The sequence below is a fragment of the Alnus glutinosa genome, chromosome 3 (assembly GCF_958979055.1).
Source record: "Alnus glutinosa chromosome 3, dhAlnGlut1.1, whole genome shotgun sequence".
NCBI lineage: Eukaryota > Viridiplantae > Streptophyta > Magnoliopsida > Fagales > Betulaceae > Alnus > Alnus glutinosa.
The window spans coordinates 2,101,797-2,122,005 of NC_084888.1; the positions used below are offsets into that span (position 1 = coordinate 2,101,797).

Here is a 20,209-nt window from a genome sequence, read left to right on the forward strand (position 1 = left end):
TATCAGCAAAGGTAAAACTATAATCTGGTGTGGGGAAAGACTTCTCTACCATAGAAGTATGGTTGGCCCGAGGCCTAGTTCCACCTCCTGAACGACGCCCTTGACCTCTTGTAGGATGACCACTTAGTCTCCCAACATTTTGAGCCTCGTGTATGGAGAGTTGGGCTCTCACTATAGGAGGTCACCTAACTCTCTATCCCTGTTTTGTGAGTTCCTTGGGTCTAACCCATTTCTAATATCTTAAGTTCAGGCATCCAATCAAATAGCTCCAATACACAATCAGGTTAAGCAATGTATCAAGTATGAATGACTAACACACACACACACACACACACACACAAAAAAAAAAAAAAAATTCATATCATGGAAGCAGACGTGAAGCAATGAAAAATATACTAATCCCTTTTCCCTTCTTTTTTTTCTACCTCGTTGAACGACCTGTCGTTTTGAGGCTTTGTTGTTGTCGTCGGCTACTCCTCTAAATGACATGTCATTCTGTCTTTCACTAAACAACATGTCGTTTTGACTTCTACTGTATGACATGTAATTTGCTTTGCACCAAACGACCTACAGCTTAGCCTCCCCAAATAAAAAAGACCTGTCATTTTTTTTTTTGGGTATAACACAGCAGTGGTTAGCTGCCAGACGTCTGCCAAAGACACCTAGAACACTCCGCCTACACTCTAGCATACAGGAAAAAAAAAACACACAAAAACACCCAGGACAAGCCACTTTCGGGGTGCCGTGTTCTCCGGTGAGAGGAGAGAAACACAGATCACCGTGCTTCACCCACCTCCAGAGTACACAGAGAAGATGCTTAAGAGACCTTGAGAACAACTCCCACAGAGTCTATCACCATGGCATCAGTATTTGGATCCCGCAAGGGTCTTTGATTGAGTTGATGGTCTACTACCACTACCAACATACCACAAATGCCTATGTCCTAGGATTCTAACACTCTGATACCAGGTTGGAAGAGAAGGAAAAAAAAAATGGAGGAAGAAGAACGGAAAAATACTCTTACTTTACTTGATTATCACTCGATTCTATTACATCGTTTTTATAGAAAAGTGATACAATCTAATATTGAAATATAAACAATGAGAAATAAATGGAAATAAAATCAGATCAGCCATTTGGGAAGTTTCCTTCTTCAACAGAAAGACTACAAAAAACAATCAATAACTCCCACCAGAGAATATTAATGCAAATGTTATGTGAATATTTCTAATACATCGTCACTCTTTTTTTTTTTCTTTTTTTTTTGGGGGGGGGGGGGGAAGAGGCAAAAGTGGAGCAAGAGAAGAAAACCATCCACCATTCATATCTCTCAAAAGCTTGAAGTACAACCTCTCTTAACTAATTCTATCCTTGTTCATGTGACATTCCTCAAACCATATAGTCCCTTCAACTAACACCAACTCACCACTTCCCCGTGCTGCAACATTATATATTTTGTTCCATACAAACCACATTAACACATGCTCTGTTAGAAGTCAGACCAGGGGGCAAGAGGGGGTTTGGTCAAAAGAAGTAAGGTGTGCCACAATCACGTCATGATCCTCAGGCCATCCCATGAGGCAACCTAGCACTTCAGCTTCTCACAGCACTGTATCAGATAACTGGAGTTACCAAAACTATGCAATTCTAAGAGCCACAGCCCATGCAAACCAACAAATCAAAAACCCATAGCAAATGACAATCCCCAAAACCAAGCAATGTACCCAGATATAGCTTCTGCACAATCAGCATCACCATCTCAATAACACAATAAACCAAAGAGTATGACCAAAAAGCTATGCTATGAATCATCACAAGTGTTGACAGAGGTATATAAAATTGGGCTTTTTTGCTTTAACAGCAAAGCATAACAATGAATTGCATACATATGCTAGAACTACCTATATGGCTTATATAATTATACATTATAGACAAATTATTTTCAATCTTCAAAACTGATATTTTTCAAGGCATCTACATTAAATAGAAATGTAAAATTTTAGATATTGCATACCCTGAAAAGGGCCCTTTCTCCAACAAGAGAATAATGAACCGCACCAACCAAACTGTACTTATTTTCTCCACCTTCAACAGTGAAGTACATGTGTTGGTGGACATCTTGAATTGCAACAATTGCTCCTATACAGATTATCAGTATGATTAATTCAACTCCTATCAAATTTGCAAGAAATAGATTTAAAGCTTTAGGAAATCAGAGTACCATTTGGAACCATTGCTTCCATACTATTGTTCAATTCCTTGCTACTGGACCAGCGCCTTTCATTTGATTTGCTGGTCGCTTCATTGCTAAATACCCCAGAGAAGGATGAAACCATAGACAAAATCATCTGAAGCAACAATAGCAGCTAAGAATCAGTGACAAATGCCTTAATATTTGTCAGCCAAAAACAAGGTAAGGTCATGATTTAATAACAGTGGATGAAGTATCAAAGTATGAACAAATTATGATGACTAAGGGGAACTCAAAACAACTTATTTGAAAAACTGGAGAAACTTAAGCATCGCTCACCTGTATTTCAGAAAGAGAAATTGTCATATCAAAACCGGAAACCGAACCACTGCCTACCCAAACCTGATTTAGGTGCAAAGGACCATCCTTTGGCTTCTCCACTGCCATAGAAGCACCTAATTGTTCCAAAATACAGTTGTGATCACTTAAATGCATTCGTTCAGATGCACAGTTTTCTACAGAAAATTCTTTCTGGGGAACAGGATCCCTCGAGCAACTTGCTTCATTAACTAGATGAATCTCATTCCTATGCTGAAATCCTGCAGCAGGATCCCCAGACACAGAGCAAGATACCATATCGTTTGATGTGACAGAAGAAAAATGAGGAATTTGGATTTCATTTTCCACAATATCATGAAAAACTTGAGAAAAGATTGATAACCGAGAAAGGTCAAATGTAAACTTCCTTCTCATATTTTCCAACTTGAATTTCAAATGGACATCAACCTCAAGCACGAATTCCCGAACCCTACCTATATAAGTGAAATAATTATTTAAATATATTTGGCATAAATTGGGATGATTATAACTTAAGACTAGAGAGGGCAGGCATATACCAGACTCATCTTCAATCCCAAGAACAAGAGAAAATCTGGACACATCTATTATAAAAGCTTCCATCAGTTGCGTTTTGGCTTGCTGAGATGCACAGTGAGTCTCTTGGGCATGCCCCCTAACAGAATGATCATTCAGTCTAGTCATATCCATATCATGTTCAGCTTTTCCGATGTGTTTATCAGATGATTGTGCGACAGATAAAAGATTTGTGAAACAGTGAAGATATGAAGCCAAACAGCGAATGAACATTGCCAAAGTTGTTGTTTCAAGGAAAATAAAACCAACCTGCCCAATAACAATAAGATCAAGTTTCACTCCAATCAGAAAACAAACGCATGACGTCTCAACAATGCACACCCATCTCTAAGCATTATATAGCATATAGATGAAAATGTTTGAGGATAATCATATGAGAAAATAAATCAAAAGAAGCAACAAAAAAGTATAAGGCAGCTTATTGATCTCTCTCCAACCTGATATCCACCAAATTATCACCTGAATATTCCAAGAGACTGTTTGAAATTCAATTGCAACAGAAGCTGATGATTTAAGCTTCTTCAACTGATGTGCTCCAACCAGAACATTCTTTAGTGAGCATCTTGCCATATAAATCTCCCCCAGTTCAACATTTATGAGTAACCAATGAGTTGGTCTTTCAGAATCAGTTGTCAAAGTGGAATTTTCAACCACGTTGCTCAGCCTATATGAAGATGACGCATTTTCAGGTAAAACCAACCGTAAAGTAATCTTGCATTTTGAAAGTGATATTTCATAAAACCAATTAAGAGATTGTAGCGGAAGATCCTTCAGTACAGAGTGATCAGTATGTTTTCCTATATCATTCTGATATCTGAAAATAACAAGCTGGATTCCTGACAAATCAGTGAGAACTTCCACTTGTTCTTCACAAGATATCTTAATGCTTGTTTGCCGAACAGAAACCCAAATTCCACAATCAGACAAACCACTTTCAGTCAACTTTCTCCTAGTTAAAGCATCAAAGATCTTCACAGAACTCTCCACATTATCTCTCCTCCTAGAGACATGAAGAACCAAATCCACTGATTTGAGTTTGAAGGTCCCATAGATTTTAAATAGAACACTACCACAAATTAAGGGAGCTCCTTTCATTTTTATCTCCTCTTTTTCAGGCTCAGCAAGAACAATCTCTTGCCTGATATCTTCTTGAGGTACAGGACCAACAGGATCAAAGAAACAATATGCATGTGATACTGCAGAAGATAAACTTCCAAACACCTGTCAGAAAGCTATTTTTCAGCCAAAAATGGTAACAAGAAAATAAAATAATCATGTATAGAAACTCATGGAATTTCTACACACACGCACACAATACACACATAAGAATACAACAACAACAGCAACCATATAATGTCAAAAACTTCGCCCGTTCTTACTTAGTAAAAAAGTAACAAAAATAAATACAATGATAATTGCACTAACAAATCAATAGAAACAGACTGATATTCTTGAAGTCATTATGTTAAATATCACAAACTATGGAAATGAAGCAAATTAAAACTCAACAAAGTGTTCAATCCCAACTAATTGGGGTCTTGAACCTTTTCTCAGCATTCAGTTCTACTCACAGACAAATCTACCATCAAGCCATAGCCAGCATATCTCACAACCTCCACCCAGATTTTTTTCAGCTGTCACTTTAACGCCGGGCAGAACTAACATCATTCTGACAGCGTATGATAGCAGCAGAAACTATGAATTAAAGATAGAAAAAAGAATCCAGGAAGAAGAAAATAACAAATAGGGAAGAGATAACCCCTAATTGCCCCAAATAAGCAAATAGAGAAATAACTCTGAAAGATACTTCAAAACTTGATGCCTTGATACTTCAAAACTTAATTGAAAAATAAAAAAGACTAGATGCCTTTATATAGGCTAGGTACCTCCAAAATTAACAAGGAAAAGGAAAAGAAATACATAATCCTAATGGAAAAGGAAAACCCAATTTTTATTTGAAAAGGAAAACTAAAACACACATGCATAAAATAGAAAACCCAATCCTTACTTGAAAAGGAAAACCAAAACATGCATGCATAAAATAAATCCACCATAAAGTCCATCTTCTCCTGCATTAGTCTCCCCAGGTTGGAAAGAACTCGTCCTCAAGTTCAAGTCGTCTCTGTCAGCATCAACAAAACATGGAATCAAGTGTTTTACGTTGAACACATTAGAGGTCTTCAAATGACTTGGAAGACATACCTGGTATGCATTATCATTTATCTTTTGCAGAATCTCACAAGGCCCAATCTTCCTCTCTCACAGCTTGTTAAACTCACCGATGGGGAAGCGATCACGTGTGAGTACAGCCCAAACCAAATCACCAACCTCAAAAGTTACCTTGCGTCTATGGCTGTCAGAGTGTGCTTTGTACGTGGCATTGCTATCTTCTATCGCTTTCTTGACCTGGTCATGAACTCCTCAAAGATAGTCGGCCATTTTGCCAGCCTTAATACTCAATCTACCAATATGGGGAATGGGTGCCAAGTCAAGCACTCCTGACGCATTTTGCCCATACACGATCTCAAAAGGGCTCAACTGAGTCATTCTATTCTTGGACCGGTTGTAAGCAAACTCTGCATGTGATAAAGCCAAATCCCACTGCTTTGGCTTATTTCCCGCTAAACTTCTCAAAAGATTTCTCAAGCTCCGATTCACCACTTCAGTCTGACCATCTGTTTGGGAGTGGTAGGCACTACTGAAATTAAGCTTGGTCCCCATCCTTTCCAACAAACTCTTCCAAAAATGGCTCATGAATTTTGTATCTCAATCCGATGTAATAGATCTTGGAACCCCATGCATGTGAACAATCTCACGAAAATATAGGTGAGCAATTCGGGTGGCATCCATCGTCTTCCGGCAAGCTACAAAATGGGTCATCATGGAAAATCGATCCACCACCACAAGGATAGAATATGCTCCTCTGTATGTGAGGTAACCCCAAAACAAAATCCATGCTGACGTCGAGCCATGGGCCATCAGGCACAGGTAATGGGGTGTATATACCCCAGCATTTGTGAGGGCTCCCTTGGACCGCTGGCAAACAAAACATTGTTCCACATAACATGCCACATCACTAGTTAGCTTGAGCCAATAATAGTTTGATGAGACCAACGCCAAAGTTTTGTCTCTCCCAAAGTGACCTTCTCCATGCAACTCTCGTATTATTTGTTCCCTCAATGAACTATCTGGAATGCATAGTTGTAAACCACGGAACAAATAACCATTAAGAATAACATAATCACCGTGGTTACTTACAGACACCTCAGCAAATATCTTCCCGAATGAAGGATCTGTCGTATACAACTCTCCAAAAGTGCCAAAACCCACAACTTTGGTATGCATAGTAGTAAGAAGTGCAATCCGCCTACTCAAGGCATTAGCAACTTTATTCAATGTCCCAGATTGATGCCGTAAGAAAAAAGTGAATTCCTGAAGGTAGGCAACTCATTTGGCATGCCTGCGGTTGAGCTTCTGCTGGCCATTAATATACTTGAGGGCCTCATGATCAGTGATAAGGATGAACTCCTTTTGCACCAGGTAGTGACACCAGTACTTCAAAGACTATACAATAGCATAGAACTCCAAATCATAGGTGGAACGGTTCTTCTTTGACCCTGACAACTTTTCACTGAAAAAGGCGATCAAACGCCCCTCTTGGCTTAGGACATCGCCAATACCGCCAGATGCATCACAGTTGACTTCAAAAATCTTCTCGAAGTCTGGAAGAGTGAGAACAGGTGCTTCTGTCATCTTCTGCTTCACCAATTGAAAACTTGTATCGATTTCTTCAGTCCATTGGAAAGTCCGAACCTTTAAGCACTCTTTGATGGGTGCAATCAATGCATTGAAATTTCGGATGAACCATCGGTAGAATGACGCCAATCCATGGAAACTCCAAACATCATGTATACTCTTGGGTGTTGGCCACTCTACAATTGCCGTCACCTTAGACTGATCTGCATGAATACCATCAGTAGACACAACAAAACCAAGAAAAGTAACACTGGTAGTAAGAAATGAACACTTCTTCCGATTGACATATAAACATTCTTTTCGTAGTGTTTCAAAAACCTCTCTGAGATGTTCTAGGTGTGTCTCATGCGAGGGGCTATAGATGAGGGATATCGTCAAAGTACACAACAACGAACGTTCCCATGTAAGGCGGCAACACCTAATGCATGAACCGCTTGAGGTGCGTTGGATAGCCCAAAAGGCATGACCATCCACTCGTACAACCCATGATGCGTTTTGAATGCCGTTTTCCACTCATCTCCAGGCCTGATTCTGATATGGTGATACCTGCTCGTAAGGTCAATTTTGGAAGAAAAAAAAAATTAGAAACTACTAACTGATCCAGCATGTCGTCTAAACAAGGAATCGGGAATCTATACTTCACCATGATTCGATTGATAGCTCTGCTATCAACACACATGCGCCATGATCCATCCTTCTTCGGAACTAAGAGAGCAAGAACTGCACATGGACCCATGCTCCCTCGAATGTAACCGCTTTTCAGCAACTCTATCACTTGGCATTGCAACTCTTCAAATTCCTTTGGACTGAAGTGATAAGCTAGTCGATTCGGCAAGCTTGACCTTGGCACAAAGTCAATGTGGTATTGTATATCTCTCATGGGTGGCAAACCAAGGGGTAGTTCCTCTGGCATCAAATCAACAAACTCAGTCAACATCTCGCATAACTCCACTAACACATCATCATCTACTCTGGAACCCTTTTCACATGTCATCAAGGCGTACACAACGCCCTCTTCTTCTATTTCCTCCAAGAACCGAGACATTGACAGGAGATTAACACCCTTCTCAGCCACTGGTATAGGGATGACTCCTTCTCGCTAAGGTGCTAACACCACCTTCTTTCCCTTGATGCTCAAAGTATAGGTATTTCGCCACCCATCATAGACAACGCCTCGATCATCCATAGACACTACATCACACCATGCATTATCGAAATATTTCTTTCCAATTGAAAAAGAAACCAAACCCTCTTATCTACTGTTACCTCACTTCCCTTTTCAACCAGGACAATTTGTATGGTTTTGGATGGCGATCAATCTTCAACTGAAGCTTCTTAACTGCATCCTCTAACACCACATTCTCGCAACTACCACTGTCAATAATAACCTGCAAACCTGTTCCGCGATTGTGCATATGGTATGAAAAATATTGGTTCTTAACCAATCTTCTTCGAAGTCATCTTTTATAGTAAGCAAGCTTTTTCTGACAACAAGAGTCTCGTACCCATCTCCGTACAAAATCTCCTCGTCATTGCCATCATCAAAAACAAGATGTTGAATTCTTCTACTGTTTCATCTTCAATTAAGAGATTCTTAACCGTTTTGCTTGCAGGCTTTCGACAATCGGTCGCTCGATGACCGGGCTCCCCACATCTAAAGCAAGCAGATGTTGGAGTTGGAACTCTGGCCTTGCATAGGTTGAGGATTAGGACGAGGTTTCTGAGGACGGACTCCTCGTGTATTCTGATCTCCTCTTGGTGTAGATCTGGTATTGCTTCTGGTTTGCTGCTTTTCTACAATCAAGGCACGCTAGTGGCTTCAAAAACCGTCCAGAGGGAGTGGAGACTAAGGATGTCTTGTATGGACTGCCGCAAACCGCCCAAGTATCGCCCCACCAACTGCTCCTCGGTCTCTGACAAGTCATTTCGAGCAACCAATTGGTAGAACTCTTCGGTATAATTATCAACAGATTTCGCACCTTGTTTCAGCATAGGAAGCCGTTGAAACAACGACTGCGTGTATCCGAAGGGTAAAAAGTGTCCCTTCATTTTCTCCCAATCATAGATCTTTGGCTTGCCTTGTCTATCCCGTGATCGCTTCAATTGCTCCCACCAAGCGGATGCACAACTCTTTAGCTTGATGGTGACAAGCTTCACCTTCATGCGATCTAGAACCTCCTTATAATCAAATATCCGCTCTACTTCATGTAGCCAATCAATGAAGCCTTCGTCTTGTAGAGTGCCAAAAAATTCTAGAAGCTTAACTTTGAAGCCTAAGTCTCCATATCGGTGTTCCCGACCACATTGTTCCCGATCCAGAACAGGATTATGATACGGGTTCTCAAAGCTGGAATCTGAATCGCGATCCCTTTCCAAGTTTTGCACCGCTAGACGCTGGGTTAACTCTGCAACCTGCCTCTTCAAGTCTTTAATCGTCACATCTTGTACATCGCGTTTATGATAGGGGACTTCCTCATTCGGAACATGTCCCGCCAACCACGACCACTAGCCATGAAAGCTGATGAAAATTTCACCCCAAGAAGACACTTAAGCTCTGAATACCAACTAACGCCGGGAAGAACTAAGATTGTTCTGACAGCATATGATAGCAGCAGAAACTATGAATTGAAGATAAAAAAGAGAATTCAAGAACAGAGAAAATAATAAATAGGAAAGAGATAACCCTTAATTACCCCAAATAAGCAAACAAAAAAATAACTCTGAAAGACTTAAAATTTAATTGATACTTCAAAACTTGATTGAAAAATAAAAAATATGGAGACAGAAATCTAAAGCTTTGTTGTTGAAGGAGGGGGACAAGAACACAAAATTTTTTCACAGGATGGCCAACTCGCATCGTAAATTTAATCAAGTGGATTCTCTAAGCATAAATGGTGAAATCTCCAGGAATCCAGGGGAGATTCAGGAGCATATAGTTCAATTTTATAAAAACTTGTATTTTGAGAATCGTTCTTGGCGGCCAAGGGTCGAGGGCCTTTCTTTTCTTTCAATTGATGCAGATGAGAGTAGTTGGCTAGAAAGAGAGTTTGAGGAGAAGGAGGTATGGGATGTCATCAGAGACTTCAACGGAGATAAGGCACCGGGCCCCGACGGCTTCACTATGGCTTTCTTTCAGAAGTGTTGGGATATTCTAAAACTTGACATTATGGCTGTTTTTGCAGATTTTCACTCTCGAGGCAAGTTTGAAAAGAGCTTCAATGCTACTTTTGTCTCTCTGATTCCAAAGAAGACTGATGTCTTGGATGTGAGAGACTTTCGGCCTATCAGTCTAATTGGGGGAATTTACAAGATTATTTTCAAAGTCCTTGCGAACAGGTTTAAATCAGTTTTGGGCAAGATTATTTCAAACACTCAAAATGCGTTCATAGGTGGTCGACAAATCTTGGATTCAGTGCTTATTGCTAATGAATGTGTGGATATTCAAATTCGTTCGGGGGAATCTGGGTTGCTGTGTAAGTTGGATTTGGAAAAGGCTTATGATCATGTGAATTGGGATTTCTTGCTTTACTTACTGCAATGATGTGGCTTTGGGGAGAAATGGAGGGCTTGGATTCGTTTTTGTATCTCTACGGTGAGATTCTCCATCCTCGTCAATGGAACTCCGTCGGGTTTCTTTACCAGCTCTCGCGGGTTGCGACAAGGTGATCCTCTGTCACCTTTATTATTTGTGGTGGTTATGGAGGCTTTGAGCCGGATGCTGGTTGTTGCGTTGGAGCAGACAGGTTTTGCAGTGGGACCTAGAGAATCAGAGGCAATAGTAGTGAATCATTTACTTTTTGCTGATGATACGTTGATTTTTTGTGGGGCGCAAGAAGAACAAATTCGACATCTGAGGTGTATCTTTCTGTGCTTTGAGGCAGCATCGGGCTTAAGGATCAATCTAGGAAAATCAGAAATTGTTCCTATTGGTGAGGTGGAGGATGTTGAAGGGTTGGCTCAGCTTTTGGGTTGTCGAGTTGGTTCTTTGCCTATGACTTAATTGGGTCTGCCTTTGGATGGAAGCGTATGTATTTGTCAAAGGGCGGGCGATTGACCCTTATTAAGAGCACACTGTCCAATCTCCCCACGTATCTTCTGTCGATGTTCCCTATTCCATTAAAGGTGGCTAATCGTCTTGAAAAAATCCAAAAGGATTTCTTATGGGGTGGCATAGGGGATGAGGCCAAATTTCATTTAGTGAAATGGAACAGGATTTGTACTCCGTTGCATTCAAGTGGGTTGGGAGTTCACAATCTCATCCAGTTTAATCAAGCACTTCTGGGTAAAGGGCTGTGGAGATATGTTAGGGAGAGAGAGGCTTTATAGCATTTGGTGATTGATGCCAAATTTGGGAGCCTAAAGGGTGGGTGGTGTTCTATTGAGGTCTCGGGTTCCTATGGAGTGGGGGTTTGGAAATATATTAGGAAAGGATGGAAGAAGTTTTGCAATTCTGTTCGGTTTGCGGTAGGGGATGGGTCACATATCAGTTTCTGGCATGATCGGTGGTGTGGAGAGAGATCTTTGAAGCACTGTTATCCAGTTCCGTATAGTATTGTGAGGAACAAAGCTGCAATGGTGATGGATAACTTGGCAGTTCATAATGGAAATATTCATTGGAATGTTCTCTTTATGCGGCAACTCTAGGACTGGGAGATGGAGATGGTGCTTTCCTTCTTCGAGCGGTTGTACTCCACTTCGATTCGACAAGGAGAGGGTGACAGGTTAGTTTGGAATCCCTCTACAAGGGGCTTATTTGAAGTAAGGTCCTATTATGAAGTGCTTAATAGGAAAGAAGGCCCTTCATTTCCGTTTAAGAATATATGGTGTGCTAAGGCTCCGAAAAGGGTGGCGTTCTTTGTATAGTCTGCAGCTTTAGAAAAAATACTGACTCATGACAATCTGCGAAAGAGAAATATTGTAGTTATTGAGTGGTGTTATATGTGTAAAACAAAGGGGGAGGCTATTGATCATCTGTTACTTCACTGCGACACCGCCCGTGAGCTTTAGAGCTTTATGTTTTCTTTATTTGGAGTTGAGTGGGTCATGCCACAAACGATGCTGGATTTGTTGACTACTTGGGGTGCGTCTTTTGAGCATGGCCTAGCTAAAAAAGCTTGGCGGTTAGTTCCTCACTGTGTTTTGTGGAGCATTTGGCGGGAGCGGAATGCGAGGCTTTTTGAAGATGTAGAGACTGTAATGGTAGTGTTAAGGAAGTATGTGCTTAACACACTATTTCTTTGGTTAGCGTCCAGTCTTTGCCACCTAGGTGTTTTTACTTTTGTAGACTTTCTAAATTTATTACATGTTCCTCCCTTTTAATAGCGCTCTTGTATACTTCCCGTGTATTAGGGTTGGGCCCCTCTGCGCTTTATTGATGAATTTGAAATTACTTATCAAAAAAAAAAAGACTAGATGCCTTTATATAGGCTAGGTTCCTCCTAAATTAACAAGGACAAGGAAAAGAAATCCTAATTGGAAAAGAAATACATAATCCTAATGGAAAAGGAAAACCCAATCCTTATTTGAAAAGGAAAACTAAAACACACATTCATAAAATATAAAACCCAATCCTTATTTGAAAAGGAAAACCAAAACACACATACATAAAATAAATCTACCCTAGTATCTCTTGTCGTTGTTCCCTATTCCTTTGAGGGTGGCTAATCAGTTTGAAAAAATCCAGAGGGATTTCCTATGGGGTGGCATAAGGGATAAGGCCAAATTTCATTTAGTGAAATGGAACAGGATTTGTACTCCGTTGCATTCAGGTGGGTTGGGAGTTCACAACCTCACCCAGTTTAACCAAGCTCTTTTGGGTAAATGGTTGTGGAGATATGGTAGGGAGAGAGAGGCTTTATGGCGTTTGGTGATTGACGCCAAATTTGGGAGCCTAAAGGATGGGTGGTGCTCTATTGAGGTGTCGGGTTCCTATGGAGTAGGGGTTTGGAAATATATCAGGAAAGGGTGGGAGAAGTTTTGCAATTATGTTCGGTTTGTGGTAGGGGATGGGTCATATATCAGTTTCTGGCATGATCGGTGGTGTGGGGAGAAATCTTTGAAGCTTTGTTTTCCAGTTCTGTATAGTCTGGTGAGGAACAAAGCGGCTATGGTGGTAGATAATATGGCTGTTCATAATGACAATATTCATTGGAATGTTCTCTTTACGCGGCAACTCCAGGACTGGGAGATGGAGATGGTGCTCTCTTTCTTCGAGCGGTTGTACTCCACTCCGATTCAACAAGGAGAGGGTGACAAGTTAGTTTGGAACCTCTCTACAAGGAGCTATTTTGAAGTAAGGTCATATTATGAAGCACTTAGTAGGAAAGAAGGTCCATCATTCCCGTGGAAGAATAAATGGTGTGCTAAGGCTCCGACAAGGGTGGTGTTCTTTGTATGGTCTGCAGCTTTAGGTAAAATTTTGACTCATGACAATCTGCGAAAAAGAGATATATTGTGGTTATTGAGTGGTGTTGTATGTGTAAAAAGAAGGGGGAGTCTATTGATCATCTGTTACTTCATTGCGACACCGCCCGTGAGCTTTGGAGTTTTATGTTTTCTTTATTTGGAATTGAATGGGTCATGCCACAATCGGTGCTGGGTTTGTTGACTACTTGGGGTGCTTCTCAAGGGCATGGCCTAGCAAAAAATGTTTGGCGTTTAGTTCCTCACTGTGTTTTGTGGAGCATTTGGAGGGAGCGGAATGCGAGGCTTTTTGAAGATGTCGAGACTGTAATGGTAGTATTAAGGAAGCGTCTTCTTAACACGCTATATCTATGGATAGCACCCCATCTTTGCCACCTAGGTGTTTCTACTTTTGTAGACTTTCTTAATTTATTAGTTGTTCCTCCCGTTTAGGGGCTCTCTTGTATACTTCCCGTGTATTAGGGTTGCGCCCCTCTGCGCTTTTTATTGAATTTTAAATTACTTATCAAAAAAAAAATCTACCCTAAATCAATCTTCTCCTGCATCACACTTCCTGCCATGTAGCCCCTTCAACGTATCTCAAGTCACTTCCAGAAAGTTGAAAGGGCCAAAAGGACAAGAAGGCTAAAAAGAGGAAAGGTAGAGATGGTGGAAAACAGCCAAGGACTTTGTAATGAATATGAGTCTAGATAGTAGATTCAGTAATTTATAGGATACAAATTATACAATGGGTGGTAATAAAGGATTTATTGGCTGACTCTAAGTGTACATGCGTATTGAAATCATATTTTATTAATACTAATAAGGGAGGTCAATAGGCGCACTGAGATGCCTGTGCAACTAAAGTCTTGGTTGACCTTATTAACATGCTGATCTGATTACTTATAATCGCAAATGACATTGAAATCTTTTTTCCTCTCTTTTCTATTTTTTTTTCTTGGTTGACCTTTTCAACTATACAGAAAGTAATAACAGAAATTTTAGCAAGACATGAGATACGTTGTTTGAGTTAATTTCATAATCTAAAACACAATCATCACATAAGGTTTGCAACATTGTTTGAGTTAATTTCTTTATTCTTGCAGCAACCTTCAAAAACTATTTTCATACTCTAAGCAGCAATCATATTTTTTTCATAATTAATAAACCAATCTCATTGAAAGCGTAATGTGCCCCTAAGTACATGGGAAGTATACAAAATGAACCACCTACCTAGAAGGAGCAAAACGAACAAGAAAGTCACTAAAACTAATCGACAGAGGAGACACATATGCCGCTGTCCAAAGACAACATTTCAAAAAACATAGAAATAATTTCCCAATTAGAGTTTGAAACCTTGTTAACAAAAAGAGATACATTTTAGTCATTTCAGTCAATGATCATCAGTCATAAATTACAGTTTGGCACTTGCTGAAAATATATAGAACCTTAAAGTTATTGTAATTATTGCACTGGATTAACCAAACATCCTGCGACTGAAAATATACAAAAAGAAAAACCAACAAAGACAAATTTCTTCTGCAAATGTGCTTACAGGATTCAGGAGCGCTAGCAGTAGAGGACATGCTTAAGATGCACTTAACAAGTAACAGGTGTTATGATATAGACCATCAGAATTTACTTTCATTATTAAGAAGAGGTGAACACCATAAATAAAGAAATGGAAAACTTTAAGTTCAACGACAGCTATGATCATTAAAAGTAGGTATGCAATCGTAAACGAGTATATTAAACCAAATCAATAAAACCTTATCAAATTTGATTAGGCAATAGAAAATCACAACCACCTGAAAGAGAACATACAACTCATCCATATATGATAAAGCAGTGAATCCTGTAGCTGTCCCAGATAAAGCTGCAGTGAAAGCAACAATAGTTGTACTGAATGAATGAAGATACTCCCTGCAATATAAACACAATTCTTTCACAATCAGGACAACACAGAAGTTTTTTCCAGTATATTATTTTCCATTTCCAAGGTAGTGGTGAGTGATTGGAGGAAGAGACGGGCATACAGTTTTTTTTTTTCTTTTACTTCTGCTAATTCTATGGTTCCCATGATCACAAATGAGAAAACAGAAAACAGAAAGGATAAGATTTTTAGCTAGATTTTAACAGATACATCAGCCTAGAAAGACTGCACCACAAGAAAAGGAGGACCTGAAGATGACAAAAAATAATTTGGTCTCAATAAAGGGTTCATATGTTACTTCATCAAAGCAAAATGAAATTATGTTGTACTCTTCTCATGGGAAAATATCAAAATTGATAGAAGATAAGAAAGACCATAACATCTTGTGCAAACTGGAATAGTTCAGTCATAGAAAACAAAGCATGAGGGAAAAAAATGAAATCCTATGGAAACTCATGAAGTATACCGCGAGGCTTCATAAGTTTAACTAATTTAAAAAGGGAAGATATCAAGAAAGTTTGACTAGTAGATTGAGGTGAGGACTTATAAAAAAAAACCACATATAAACACTTAATAAATATGGGTAACAACTACAGCCTATTTCAGAAAATGCAGAAATTACATATATATCCCTAACATCAAAACCTACGAAACATGAATAAAACTTAACCAGCAACATATCAACTTCCTAAAAATAAAAAACAATAATGTAAGGCACGAGTAGCTGACTAGAAAACGTCACAATTGAATCCCCGCATCAAATGTAAACCATATTTCTAAATCGTTTTGGTCTCCAAGCTTTCAGGTCTCTTGTGTGGTGCATGAAAATGACTTAAAAACAGCCCCAAACAAGTAAACAAAGTATCCAGTACATGTTGCATGTATGATGAAAATCAAACTACCTAAGTTATAATATCAACAAAGTTAAGATCACTTAACAGGATCAAATGATTCTGGGCCATCCGTTTTTTCTCAATCCTTAGGCAAAAATAAAAATAAAAAAATTAAGAATACATTCAATTTAAATATGACACAAAGATAGTTGGCAATGGAATCTCCTATGTGAAGCCCAGCCAAGCAATGGCATCAACACCATAATGCATGCCTTCTATATCCATACTAAGGTTGGACTGGTGCTTTAAAGTTCAGTTGTTCACTATTCTATACTAGCAATTCAGGCACGCAACTAAAATTGTGCACAACTCGTTAATTTAATTAAACTGAAGCAACCATATAATATATTTAAGTAGTGAGCTCATTTGATAACACTTTTTTGGGTAGTTTTTTGCTTTTTAGCAAAAGAGCAAAAGCATTAATAACAACTCAAAACACAAAATACTCACAAAACACTACTTTCACCTCTATGTCATCACAACCAAAAAGTAAACAGCACCCTCTAAACAATTTTGCCAAACGAAGCCAGTTTTGTCAACAATTATGCTACCTAAAATTAGTAGCATCCAATAACTTAAGACTGATAGTTGATTATAAAGAAATTCCAGAAATACTTGGGGGCTCCACATTCAAAAATTCCACTTAGAATTGAAAAGGTTGTTAGAACTGTATTTAGCCATGACTCAAATCATGAGAGGTAAGTATAGTTGATACTGTCATTAAGCTTTTTCTTTTTTTTCTTAAATAATTCATTTCATTGAAAAGCGCAGAGGGGCGCAACCCTAATACACAGGATGAATACAAAGATAAGGCTCCACTAAAGGCGAAAAGAAGAACAAAACTCCACAAATTGAGAGAAGTTAGAAAAAAAAAATATTAAAAACCCGTCCAATTAAAGAGGGATTTGACCAAAGTGTTTTTGAGCTCGTCCTTCGACTTTTCATGATCTTTAAAACATCTTGCATTCCGCTCTCTCCATATGGTCCACATTAAGCATAATCAGATCTTTAGGTCATTAACCTAAAGATCTATTCATTTGTTACTGCGTAATTAAACTATAAACTTTTCAGTTATAGATTTTTCTACTCTTCTAAATAATCAGAACTTATCAGAAACATACTAAGAGATGCCCAGAATCCACTTTAGAACTGTTAATAACTAATTTTAAAATGAAAATCTAACAAAACAATTTTGAAATAAAAAGTCATAGTCTTAAGTTTTTCTTTTTCTTTTTCTTTTCTTTTCTTGAGATAAGTACCTAAAGCAAGTTCATATACCCTAAAAAAACACCACTTATAATGCTTATGAAAATAATGTAGAGAAAATCATAAACTAGATATAAAAGATAGGGCTTTGCAGAGTTCGTCAGAGCAACCATTAAATGTGAAAAGCAACTTAAGGGCAAATTTCTACCTGAAAGACGATAACTGGACAGTCATGGGCTTTAACGCCAAAATTTGACTTTGTTGTTTGTCTGTTGAGTCTTCCACATAAGCATTTAAACCATTAACTTGCAGATATGATCCAAGGGAAATACACCCCCGAGATACATATTTTTCATTATCTGATTTAGGAATATCAATCGTATGAGGCTCTTTCAACAACAGACACTCCTTTTCAGCATCATGAGAGCCACTCAATGATGCCGGATCAGATCCGGAAATTGGCCGAACAGCAACCTCAATGTTATGAACATCAAAAGCAAGGTGAAAATCATCCTCATTAATTGTATGATTCATGTTTTCATTCAAACCATCAAGCTCCTTCCTCAATGACATACGGATGTGAGGACCAGCAATAAATATCCCAATTTGAATGTATTTTTCAGGGAGCATTCTAAGCAATACTGTCTTCATTCCACTACCATTGTACTTGTAATTACAATCCTCGCTGATTTCTGGTTGTTCATCAATGCTACTGATTTCTTGTTGTTCATCACTGCTTCTTTGAGAATGTGAAAGAACCCTTGCTCTACCACCGTCTTCAGTCCAGCTAAAAGCATCTTCTATCTGCCTAAGAAGCAGAGATATTGATAGTATTGATGAAAAACCCAAAGCTAAATTCAACTTTCCCATACTCAAACTGCATTTCCAAAATCCGGAATCTGGATGCTTGACGCCTGGATATGTCAAAGAGTTTTTGATCTCACAGAGAAAGCATGGATTCTCTGAATACTCAATATCATTTTCTTCAAATTCCACACAAGCTCTTCTCCAACTCAACCACATTTCTCCCAGAAAATGCTCCAGAACCGGTAAGCAAGTAGCTTCAGCATCATGAGCAGCACTGGTATGACTAGTTTCTGGAAGGAGAAACATTTGTGCAGGCTCACCCCATAAAATAGATTTAAGATCATTAGCTCTCTCCTTCCTATGTCCTTTCACAGAACTAGGATAAGTTTTCAAACTGCTTTCCCTAACAGAAGCTTCTGTCAAAGATGATGAGCTAATCTTCAATTGACCGCAGGATAAAAAGACGGACTGTTCACAGGTTTTTTGTACATTCATTAATAACAATTCATCAATTGAAAGACAGAACGAAAGGAAATCTGAATCTGAGATCCCAATATGTGATTCTAACTTTTCATTTACAGAAGGTTGAATTGCTTTCATTTGAGAAAGAGTAATTACAATTTTCCCAAGATTCAAAATGAAGCAACTACATCCATAGGGATCTTTGGAGACAGTTCTACAAACTCCTTCATTTTTTGCATCTTGAGCCAAAACTTTCCCCAAACATAATAATTTTACAATGGGGTGGAACATATTGCATATGAGTTTCAAAATAAATGCTACTACATGAAGGATCTTGAAAATAAACTTGAAGTAACTATTGACAACAGATTCCTTGTTGGTATCATTGACACATTCAACATTCGATGCTGCTCTGTGACGGGCAATTCGCCGTGCCCGTGCAATTGCTTCAGCAGGCAGCTCTTTCTCAATATCAGAGATCACCTTCCAGTGGTATTTGATAGAACTCAAAAACATTTTATCGTTAGACATCTCGGCACAAGATCTTTCTAAAAAGATGTCAGCAGGATATCCAATTAGTGACAAAAAATTCCCATAAGTTTTTACATAACGGAGCCAGAGACTAACAATAACAACTAGTTTATGAAATGATAATCTGGGAACTGAAGTTACATGGCCAACTTTGCTTGCAGCTAATTCCCATAGTTGTCTACCATCTCTAGCATGCTTAGATTCTTTAGATGATATTTTACCCAAAGCTGAGTATATAGAAAGATCAGCTGGAGAAAAAAACAAGCTTAATTCTGGAACCCGAAGATTGAACTCCACAAGCTGAAGATCATCCAATTTGATGTGAGTGAACAGACCTGTTGAAAGCAACACACGGTTTATCTGATCTTTTCTCTTGAAGCCAATCTCGAAACCACTCCCACTGACAATATAAGAAACTTCTTTCAAAGGTAGAAAAATTGCACCAAAAAGCCCTCTAAGAAGACACCCATGTGGGAGATACTGGGATTCTGCATTAAACTCCTTTATTTCCGACAAACACATAAACAAATCATTCAACATTGCGAACTCCACTTGCAGACCAATATCACGCATCTGAAGCTGACAATGTTTAAGCATAAGATTCAAAAAAGACGTGGTAAATCGATTTCTTGAAGAAGTGGTGACAAAGATCCCCTCAAGAACGCTGTGCAAAGCACTACCCTGAAATGCAGTAAAAAGCATCAGCGATAGTGATAAATACGCAAAGTTTTAACCCACATTGGGGAGTTAAATAGAAAGATTTCCTAGTGTTAACTCTACTAAATATGAAAACTCTCTCAAATTCTGATAGACCACATAATCATCTAAAAGCCCATCCTCAAGAAGATGAACCTATTTACACATTACATGAAGCTTTAATCCCTCATTGTAACTCTGCCTCTGAATTGTAAACTTCAATCTGCAATATCTAAAACAATGCAATTTCTAAGCTGATGCCTGATAGTGTACGCTAATATGTAACGCTAATACCTCGGGATCAAACATGGAAAGCTTCTTCTTCAAGTCCTCTGAAAACGAATCCTTTCGTTTCCGCACCCTTCTCGAATATCCCTCCTCCTTCAACTCCCTTCTAGT

General features: G+C 38.9%; 1 protein-coding gene across 2 annotated transcripts in view; it reads right to left on the minus strand.

Moving 5' to 3' along the window:
• Nucleotides 1-20,209, minus strand: part of LOC133863733 (uncharacterized) — a 53,151-nt gene that overhangs the window by 32,358 nt on the left and 584 nt on the right. Inside the window, exons 2-9 of one of the 2 annotated variants that reach the window (XM_062299805.1) lie at nucleotides 20,105-20,201; nucleotides 17,523-19,795; nucleotides 15,091-15,205; nucleotides 3,584-4,345; nucleotides 3,088-3,373; nucleotides 2,531-3,003; nucleotides 2,222-2,348; nucleotides 2,015-2,139 (exon numbers count right to left, since the gene is read on the minus strand). In XM_062299805.1, the coding sequence (XP_062155789.1) occupies nucleotides 2,015-2,139; nucleotides 2,222-2,348; nucleotides 2,531-3,003; nucleotides 3,088-3,373; nucleotides 3,584-4,345; nucleotides 15,091-15,205; nucleotides 17,523-19,795; nucleotides 20,105-20,201 (4,258 nt within the window). Of the gene's footprint in view, nucleotides 1-2,014; nucleotides 2,140-2,221; nucleotides 2,349-2,530; nucleotides 3,004-3,087; nucleotides 3,374-3,583; nucleotides 4,346-15,090; nucleotides 15,206-17,522; nucleotides 19,796-20,104; nucleotides 20,205-20,209 lie in introns of both variants that reach the window. The other variant, XM_062299803.1, reaches the window with a different exon arrangement.